Here is an 11,042-nt window from a genome sequence, read left to right on the forward strand (position 1 = left end):
TTTACTTTAATACTGTGACACTATACAGTGTGAACAACAGAAACCTGTTCAACCATATCCTCTTTTTTATCTTTTTTGTGGCATTTCTGTCTTTACTCGTATGCTCGTCGTGTACTTTAACTGTCACGTAATATGAATTCCACCCTAAACTAGTTTCTTCTTCTTCTTCTTCTTTTTTAAAACTTCTGCTTCAGTCTGCATTTGTGATCTCCTGTGGATTGACGAATGTGTCTGCCTTGTGCTCCTCATCCTTCTCTGTCTCTTCCAGCCACTGCATTAATCAGATCCTGGAGAGCGTCAGCCACATCCACCAGCACGATATTGTCCACAGGGACCTCAAGGTGAGTGATCACACACCTCTGGTGAATATCGAAGTACCTTGTATACTATATAAATCACTTGAATAGTGACTAGCACTTTGTTGTAAATGAAGATTAAAGACGTGTGGAAATTCACATCATGTCTGAGCGCTCTTGCACACACGCACAGACATCACGCAGTGACGTTTAGACCAACTTAAGGGATGAGCGTCATCCTTCTGCTCACCGGCTTTCTTCTGCATTCCCAATCCTCTGCCTACACCCCTCCTCCCTTTTATCCGTCTCCCTCCTTCCTCTCTATTGCTCTCTGCCCTCCTCCCCCTCTCCCTCCTGCACTGCTGAGGAGTGACGAAAGCAAACCAGCTGCTATTAATAGCGGGTCGGTGGGTGAGATGACGGCCAGTGACGATTTCCCTTGCAGCAAGTCTGTGCACCCCTGGCAGAAACCAAAACCACTCTGCAGCTGTGCGCTTTCAAATTTCGTTAATTTTAACGTTAATACAATAATATTAAATAAAGACAAGACTAATCTGAGATCTAAACACCTGGATAATTGTACCAGTACTAAGTTCAGAGCCCTAAACTTTTAAGGTTACTTAACTGTCTGTCTACTTTTATGTGACAGTGTAAAATTAAGCCATTACTCTGAGGGTAAATAGACGAACATAATTGGACGATGCACAATCGTTTTTTTATCCGAGTGGTGTAAATGGACTTGTGTTACTTCTCATTGATTTTTTTATTTTTATTTTATTTATTTATTTTTTTAGCTTGCCAGTGGATGTCAGTATCAAATGCACTTGGAGAGGGAAGAGGTTTAGAAAGATGATAATGATGATTGATGATGAGGGCTATGGACAGCAATGTATTAGATTAGTTGTTAATGTACAACTCCCTTTTCATGTTTCATAACTGCTTTCATGCTGCACTATTATAGTCTTCTCAAATGGTACACTAGCATACAATTATACACTCCGACGACCTGCTGGTGGGGCAGCTATTATAAACCCATTCTTTAATGCCTGGATATTGTTCCAAAATCCTAAACATATCAGGCTGAATTTGCAAATAACTAATTGAAATATGTCTGTTTAATAAAATAAACACTATCAAAACTTGAAGTCTTGGATATTTTATATAGTACAGACTTCATTATATATCACATTATATGCATTTGGCATGCATTTGCCCAAAGCAATTTACAGTAAGTGCATTATCATCATAGTTGCTTAAATGATGAGCTGGAAAAAACTGAGTCAGGGAAAATACTGGAAGGGTCTGGCAGAGTGCTTAAAAATGACTTTTAGCCAACCGTGAACCTGTAGAAGTCGAGATTTTTGCCATTAGGACTAAAGCGTGTAACTTGCATACTGATGTAGTGAATTTATTCGTAAATAATTGTTATTTTCCACCTGCCAGTGATTACAGAGCAGCACGATGACTCATCCAGAGTTATTTTAGTGTTGATGAGTGTAAGGCTATTATTCACTATCTCTTAGCTCGGTTTTGGTCTCTACTATCACACATTTTCTATCAGCAAGTTTCTTATTGCGTCTCTTTTATCCGGGTTGGTTGTGCAGAACAAGTGTTGAGGCTAGCTGAGGTGAGAGAGAGAACCAGACACTGTGGAAACTAAAAATGTGTTCATCACGATTAAAGGGACCCTTTCATAGTGACACAGTTTCACTTTGATTTGACACATTGTTATTATAAATATATAGATATATTTTTAGCAGCTGTCAAACTACTGATCTGGTAATCTTTATACTATCAGTGACTAATTGCTATGCACTATCTTAGTGACTAATGTAGTCATGTATTTAACAACGCAGAGTGAATACCAGAATCAAAAACTCCAGTGTCACTCTGCATTTGCTTAATGCACAAACAAGTAACTTTTTACAACACATTTGCCATCTCCAACTTGCTAAAGTATTTTATCTATACATTGGTTTTTCAATGAAGAGGGTCTTAAAAGCATTACAATCCCTGATTTCATCACATACAGGGAGTGCAGAATTATTAGGCAAATGAGTATTTTGTCCACATCATCCTCTTCATGCATGTTGTCTTACTCCAAGCTGTATAGGCTCGAAAGCCTACTACCAATTAAGCATATTAGGTGATGTGCATCTCTGTAATGAGAAGGGGTGTGGTCTAATGACATCAACACCCTATATCAGGTGTGCATAATTATTAGGCAACGTCCTTTCCTTTGGCAAAATGGGTCAAAAGAAGGACTTGACAGGCTCAGAAAAGTCAAAAATAGTGAGATATCTTGCAGAGGGATGCAGCAGTCTCAAAATTGCAAAGCTTCTGAAGCGTGATCATCGAACAATCAAGCGTTTCATTCAAAATAGTCAACAGGGTCGCAAGAAGCGTGTGGAAAAACCAAGGCGCAAAATAACTGCCCATGAACTGAGAAAAGTCAAGCGTGCAGCTGCCAAGATGCCACTTGCCACCAGTTTGGCCATATTTCAGAGCTGCAACATCACTGGAGTGCCCAAAAGCACAAGGTGTGCAATACTCAGAGACATGGCCAAGGTAAGACAGGCTGAAAGACGACCACCACTGAGCAAGACACACAAGCTGAAACGTCAAGACTGGGCCAAGAAATATCTCAAGACTGGTTTTTCTAAGGTTTTATGGACTGATGAAATGAGAGTGAGTCTTGATGGGCCAGATGGATGGGCCCATGGCTGGATTGGTAAAGGGCAGAGAGCTCCAGTCCGACTCAGACGCCAGCAAGGTGGAGGTGGAGTACTGGTTTGGGCTGGTATCATCAAAGATGAGCTTGTGGGGCCTTTTCGGGTTGAGGATGGAGTCAAGCTCAACTCCCAGTCCTACTGCCAGTTTCTGGAAGACACCTTCTTCAAGCAGTGGTACAGGAAGAAGTCTGCATCCTTCAAGAAAAACATGATGTTCATGCAGGACAATGCTCCATCACACGCGTCCAAGTACTCCACAGCGTGGCTGGCAAGAAAGGATATAAAAGAAGAAAAACTAATGACATGGCCTCCTTGTTCACCTGATCTGAACCCCATTGAGAACCTGTGGTCCATCATCAAATGTGAGATTTACAAGGAGGGAAAACAGTACACCTCTCTGAACAGTGTCTGGGAGGCTGTGGTTGCTGCTGCACGCAATGTTGATGGTGAACAGATCAAAACACTGACAGAATCCATGGATGGCAGGCTTTTGAGTGTCCTTGCAAAGAAAGGTGGCTATATTGGTCGCTGATTTGTTTTTGTTTTGTTTTTGAATGTCAGAAATGTATATCTGTGAATGTGGAGATGTTATATTGGTTTCACTGGTAAAAATAAATAATTGAAGGTTCAAGGTTCAAGGTTCTTTATTTGTCACATGCATAGTTATACAAGTATAACACACAGTGAAATGTAGCCTGACACGCTGAAATGGGTATACATTTGTTTTTTGTTAAGTTGCCTAATAATTATGCACACCTGCACACACAGATATCCCCCTAAAATAGCTAAAACTAAAAAACAAACTAAAAACTACTTCCAAAAACATTCAGCTTTGATATTAATGAGTTTTTTGGGTTCATTGAGAACATGGTTGTTGTTCAATAATAAAATTATTCCTCAAAAATACAACTTGCCTAATAATTCTGCACTCCCTGTAGGAAATACTCTGATTTTGTTTATTTTTGTTTTGTTTTTTACCCACAAGAGCATCCAGGGGATAGAGCTGCTGAATGCAGTACCTGCATTCGAGCCATAAAAATACCAATAATGGCATTGAAGTGTGCCACGGAGAGGTGTGACCTCACTCGCAGACGCATGTCATATTTTTCGCCTCTCTGTCATCCTGGAAGGGCCACTCGCTCAAGGGAAAACAAGAATTCGAGAGAAAGAGTTGAGTGCTGTCAGCTGGTGGCAGACTGGGTTGTCATGGTAACTATAGGGTGAGGTCACCCGGTTGCTGCAGCACCAGAGTAGGGACTGATTATGCCACCCCCCATTTATCTATCTATCTGTCTGTCCCTCTGTTCTTCTGTTGCTTTTACTTGCCCTCTTTTTGGTCTCTTTTTCCCATTATTTCAGCTCTGCCCTGTTGGGTGGGTTGTGGGGTGGGGGTAGCAGGAGGGGAGGGGTGGAAAACTACACAGGGAGGGATAGACTGACAGATGAGAAGAAACGGACTAAGAGCCCAGCGACTGCTGGTACAAGCTTCTGACATCCACCCATCCATCCATCTGTCCAGTTATGAGGCACTGAGGACTGCTAACAACTACAAAGACTTCTGCCCTTAACACAGACACACACACAAACATAGACACGTCAGGCCTGACACTTGGGACTTGTAGTCTTGAGTGCAGAGCCGCACCATTTACCTTGCTCAGGTTCACCATTAGACCCCAGTAACACCTGGGATTAAGTTGACACTATCTGGATCTGATCACAGGCATTGCTACATCTGGGAGGTTAAGCTTTTAGCAGTGGCATCGTGGTGCAGTGGTTACTGCTGTTGCCTCAAAGCAAGAAGGTTCTGAGGCGTTTCCACATGGAGTTTGCATGTTCTCTCTGCACCTGCGTGGGTACAACTTTCCGCCACAGTCAAAAGGCATGTATGTGTGTGTTTGAGGATGCAGTTGTACATGTCACTATGACTGACTTGCAGCCTTTGCGGTGTTGACCCCACGTTTTTGCCTAGTGTGAGTGGGGATAGGCTTCCAGCTCCATCCAACCCTGAATTGGAGAAGTAATTAGGAAAATTGGGGAAAGCTTTACCTGGACAATTTTAACTGTTGTTTTAACTTGAAATGATGAATCAGGTTTCTGAAGAACAAGGTTAGACTGTACGGACTTGTTTCACACGTGGTTGAGATCAGAATGCTGGCTGGATGTGACGTTGCAGTTTCCATTGCATTCTAACTAACTACACTCTGCACCAGCCTAATGTGAGACTTCAGTGCACTTTGTTTACCCCTCTGATTTTGAATAGCTGCTATGGAGAATTAAGGTGTAACTCTAAAATGTCAGAAACATGAAACCAGAAATTGCTAACAGGATGAAGTGAACCATGTCTTCAGTTAAGATGATATTCCTCATACTTAGAGCAGTATTAGTAACATGATCAAGCATGCAATGTTGCTTAAGCAGGATCAGTTCATTTTCAAATATATATTAAACATAATTATTATTTCGAATAATGGGGTCAGTATATGTGAAAGTAACCCCTGTGAGTCATAATTTCAGGCTACAGACTCCTCTAAATGCTCTGTTTAAGACATGGGCTATCCTTAATATTGGCCAGGTCTCTCTTGAAAAATAGATTTTAATCTCAATGAGACTTTTTACCTGGATAAATAAAGGATAATGAAATATGGCCATGGAGGTTAAACATCTAACTGTAAGAAGCCACACAGGCCTGCTGATCTATGATCTGATTATAAGGTGCAGCCATCAGAATAAAGTTGATTTAAAAGAAGGAAATGATGTTTAAATGGTGTTTTTCAAACACAGGATGAACTAATGTGCTCCATCAAGGCCCAGTGCAAGAGTAATGAGGGTATTTTAACTTTAAGTAATGCAGAGCTACTGCTCTAAGCTGGTCCCAGTTAAAGTCTGAGAGGGCTAAAAGTAGATACTGCCACTTGGACAGAGACAACCTGTAAATTATGTTTACCTGGTGTTGAGAATGAAAAACCTGAAACAAGTTGAAATAAAACACTGCTACTCATAATCAAGTAACACGATTAATCTATTTTTAAAAAAACAGCTGTGACATAAGGGAAAGAGGCAAAAGAGGAAATGAGTTAAAACACACTTGATGCATCCTTATGCTTGCCAAGTCTTGACCTTTTGCACAATAGTGTCATCAGAGGGACCGAGTAAGAATGCTGTGTTAAATCCTGTGACAGCTGATTGAAAAGGTCTTTGCTTTGGGGAAAACCATTGTAGCCAACTTGACAGCATCATGGCTCATTACTACTGTAGATGTCATAATGCTCCTGCGGCCCATTCAGTCATCCAGACAGAAAGGACATTTCTCTAAGTCATGCACATGCTCATCTCTGTTGCCTCTAATCAAGTGTATGTTTATCACATAAAACAAGTTTGTTCAAGTACAAGTGTACCAATCTGCTATTATATTCATTATTTTTATTCTATTGGGGAATGGAAATAATTTATCAAAGATTACCAAAAGGTGAGGATTTGTTTGTCCTTTATTTAATAATAATTACAGTTTATAACTTCTTTTCTAACTTGAGATTTGTCTGACAAAAATAATAATAATAAAATCAGTCACTAGGGTAAAGGTATTCTTCATTCTGAAGAATTATTTGTGTCTCTGTATTGCAGCCAGAAAATTTGCTCCTGGCCAGTAAGATGAAGGGAGCGGCGGTGAAGCTTGCAGATTTTGGCCTCGCTATTGAGGTTCAAGGGGAACAGCAGGCGTGGTTTGGTAAGAAAGATCATTTATTAAACTTAATCTGTAGCATTTCAAATGATGTGTTGTTGATGTTCATGTAACATCATAAATTTGAGGTTTACATTTAAAAATGCAGCAAACAGGATAGGCTTAAAGTGATATACAGTGCTGTGCAAAAGCCTCAGGGAAGCCCTCACATCTTTATCATTTGCTGGGACAATTGGAATTTATTGAAATGTGTAAACATACATGGAAATACAATATTTAATGCCAAAACAAAGTTTACAGAATTCTAACAAACTTTGCATTACCACCCTTATTCTTCAACATAGTCTGAAATCTCTTACGCACGCTTTCTTGTAAGTTATTTACCTTTTTCAGTCCAGGCTTCTTGAAGGACATGCAAAGCCCGTCTTTGGCTGCTGGCTGCCTTTTGTTCCATTCTCTCTGTCAAGATGATCTCACGCTGTTTCGATAATTTTGGGAAGGCCAATCAATGACTGATAGCCTTCCACTGTCACTATTTGGGAATGCTTTAATGCAAAGAATGTACTGAAAATGAGTGAAAAAGAAGACCATCTCCAAAGAAGAACTTGGATAGCTATTGCTCAAGTCCACTTTAAAAAAAAAATACAAGGATGGTCTTCTTGGAAGGAGAATATAAAGAAATTAGAAGAAGCTCAAGACTTATGCACAGTTCTGCTGGAGTAAGTAGCACAAAGAGATGAAGACTGAATGTTTAGATCATCTCAGCTTGCTAATTTGTTTAAAACACAGCGCTGGCACAAAGCACAGAAAGATGTATGAAACCTGTCATAATGTAGTAGTAGTAATCAGAAGTCACACTGTGTACTGTATATAGGTATAACATGCTTGTATTTTTCTATATTTGCAGGTTTTGCAGGAACTCCGGGGTATCTGTCCCCAGAGGTGTTGAGAAAGGACCCATATGGCAAGCCAGTGGACATATGGGCATGTGGTCAGTCCTAAAGTTTTCAGACTGTAGGCACAGTCATTTCCTAGCAGACCTGTTTTCTCCATTTTTGTTAGATATGGGTTCACTACAGCATTACCATGTCTTTCACAACTCATCTGACTTTGCAATCTTTAAGCAACAACTTCATGTAACGTTCCTGTAACAGTCTTTTCCCTGCAGTAAGTTTTAGTTAAATATTTGATATATTCGGCCGAAACACAACCAGCCAGATTCATAAACAGCAGCCCACATCATTTTAAGTGATAAATGCCCTTAACTCTGCTATAAGCCCAAATAAACATTTTTTTTCTTTTTAACTGTGTATGTACAGTATTTTTTACATTTGTGTGTGTCAGGTGTGATCCTGTATATCTTGCTGGTGGGCTACCCTCCATTCTGGGATGAGGACCAACACAAACTCTACCAACAAATTAAGGCTGGTGCTTATGATGTAAGTACTCACATTCTTGTATTAACCACCCTCTCCTTTTGAACTGTATTGTCATATGTGCAGACAGTTATGATGCAGAATAATGATTGCACTGTGCAGAACTGAATTCCAGCATGGCATTGTCAGTGGACGGAGAATATCACTTTGACTGTGTGTTTATTTTCTGTGTACTGCAGACACAGCCAGCTACACAAACGACACAAGACTTTGTAATGTTTACATTTCCTAGGGAGGGACAAATCCCTATGACTCTCTGTGTCTGCTTTGGATTGTTGGTGTCGTGTTTGGAGGATTCTGAGCTATCAGAGTTGCATTTTTTAACCTTGATGGTGGCTAAACTTGAATATAGTTTGTAAATATATACTGAAATACTAGTTGTGTGAACACAAGTTAAGTTTTTAACTCCTCCCAGAGTGCAACATCAGGCTGGAGACACAGCGTTTACAATTATGACATATTAGAGCTGATTTAAAACAAACAGATCCAGCATACACGGGACAATCTTGGCCTAAATATTGTATTTTATATAAGAGTCAACCGCTTGGTGAGTTAAACTGATATTCTCTTTTTAGTGCTTTTTCCATGCACGTCCATGCTTTTGCTATGCTAAACTATAGATAGATGCCTGAAGGTTTGTTAGTATAATTTTTCAAGTGACAGTTCCTTAGTAATCAGACCATAAAGCTTGTAAAACCTGTATTTAAATTATAAGTGAGTGTGTAAATAAGAGCCAGAGGCACTGTCAGCAGAGACAAACAAATGACGCTCACTAATAAAGGCTGTGCAAACAGACACACTGGGGGTGGAATTACCTGCAACCTGCATATGGTAAAAATTCGGTAGGATATGTATTTCTATAGCACTTTCTCATCAAACTCCAGATTACTTTGTTGCTAGATTCAGCAACTTTTATTGGGATAAATAAAGTAGAAAAACACTGACAAAGGTACTTTTTTGCTTCTATATTTCTCTATAATTGATCATTTTACTCCTAAAAAAAAAGCTCAAATCATAGCACAGCAATTATTATCAGGGTGTGTGGTAATTTTGTAGGATGATGCGGTTACAGGATCTGACCCAATCCACGTGCAAAATGGTACTTGAAATCTGATCAAATCTCCCAATTTGGAAAAAATCATAATCTGGGACCTCTTCTCCTTTCTTATACTGTAATCCTTCTTTTGAACAAGTTTATTTTCCATCTGGAGCATCAGAAACTTGGGGTTGGGATTCTTTCTTGGTTTTACTGTCAAAGACTCAGCTCTGCTCCTAGCTGAATTAGCCATTTCATTCTCCACTGTTTTATGTAAGGCATATCCCTGTAACATGCACTTGTTGGCAACTTTATTAACTACGGCTATTTAACAGCTTGTTAAAGTGAGTAATTAATTATCCCGTCATATGGCAGCAACTCATTCAGATGTGTAGACATGGTCAAGACGACCTGCTGAAGTTCAAACTGAGCATCAGAATATGGGCTGGTGTAAGTTTTTCAGATACTGCTGATCTATTGGGATTTTACAGTCATCTGTGTGGTTTACAGATAACGGTCTGAAAAAGAGAAAAATATCCAGTGAGCACCAGTTCTATGTTACATGATGACTGAAATGCAGCTTCAGGCTGATGGGAAGTAACAAATAACCACTCATTATAACCAAAGTAGACCATCAGAAGACCATCTCTGAACAGAAAACCTGTTGAACCATAAAGCACATGTGCTACAGCAGCAGGAGACCACACTGGTTCCCACTCCTGTCAGCTGAGAACGAGGGACTGAAGCTGGAACTGAAAAAGGCTCATCAACATTGCCCAATGACTGATTGTAAAAGTGTGGCATGATGTGATGACTCTCAATTTGTGCTGCAACATTCTGATGGTAATGTTGGGATCTGGTGTAACAACATGAAAGTTCGACTGTTCAGGCTGCTGATGAAAGTGTAATGATATGGGGTTATATATACTTGGCACACTTTAGCCCACTTTAGTATCAGTTGAGCACAACCTTCCTGAGTATTGTTACCGACCATGTCCATCCCTCTATGACCGCAGTGTCTACTGATGGCTGCTTCCAGTTGAAAAATGCACACAAAGATCATCTCAAACTGTTTTCCAACACGACAATAAGTTCATTGTACTCAGATGGCCTCCACAGATCTTAATCCAGTAGAACATCTTTTGGATCATTCGTCATGGACGTGCGGCCGACAAATCTGCAGCAACTTTGAAATGAAATGTCACATCAGTATGGATCAAAATCTCTCAAACTGTTTCCAGCACCTTGTTGAATCTATGCCACAAAGAATTAAGGCAGTTCTGAAGGCAAAAGGGGGTCTTTACTTTAAAACTACTGTTTAAGAATTTACATTTGATTCAGAATATTACAAAAACCTTATTAGCTAGAGCTTCAATAAGCACTTTGGACTTTAATGGAACACATAGTTTTGGGCGTATTCAGGTTAGAGCAGGCGTTTTGCATTGTTTTTGTACCTGCATCTATGGAAATGAGAGTTAAGTTTCATGACATCTGTGAGGGAATTCGACCTGAATTCATGAAACTTTAATTGTGATACTCTGATCATTTCCTGTTTTCAAATTAGTTCATGTGTATTCGTAACTACAAGGCCGGAGCATCGAGATGAGCTCTGCAGGACACCATCACTTCAAGTGTTGTCAAATAACATGCTCTAAATTCTGTCATGCAAGTAATTTAGAAATGTAATTTTAGTTTTTAATGGCTTGCTACTCGGCATTGTATAACTTTCATCTTGCTGCAGAAAAAATAACTGATACACTATGGGAGAGCAATGGGCTTATTCATCAGCTCTCGTCATTGTCCTCTGGGAGATAGGAATTTATTACCCATATTAATTTACATAATTGGAAGCAACCACATCTA

The 11,042-nt window shown here is 39.8% G+C and overlaps 1 protein-coding gene across 32 annotated transcripts in view; it reads left to right on the plus strand.

The window, feature by feature from the left end:
* The window catches only part of camk2g2 (calcium/calmodulin-dependent protein kinase (CaM kinase) II gamma 2), an 83,037-nt gene that overhangs the window by 45,873 nt on the left and 26,122 nt on the right, over positions 1-11,042 (plus strand). For all 32 annotated transcript variants that reach the window (XM_004570045.3, XM_004570046.3, XM_004570047.3 and 29 more), the window contains exons 6-9: positions 269-341; positions 6,650-6,752; positions 7,615-7,698; positions 8,052-8,146. In XM_004570045.3, coding sequence (XP_004570102.2) covers positions 269-341; positions 6,650-6,752; positions 7,615-7,698; positions 8,052-8,146 — 355 coding nt within the window. The remainder of the gene's footprint in view (positions 1-268; positions 342-6,649; positions 6,753-7,614; positions 7,699-8,051; positions 8,147-11,042) is intronic.

This window comes from Maylandia zebra, linkage group LG13, assembly GCF_041146795.1.
Source record: "Maylandia zebra isolate NMK-2024a linkage group LG13, Mzebra_GT3a, whole genome shotgun sequence".
Lineage (NCBI taxonomy): Eukaryota > Metazoa > Chordata > Actinopteri > Cichliformes > Cichlidae > Maylandia > Maylandia zebra.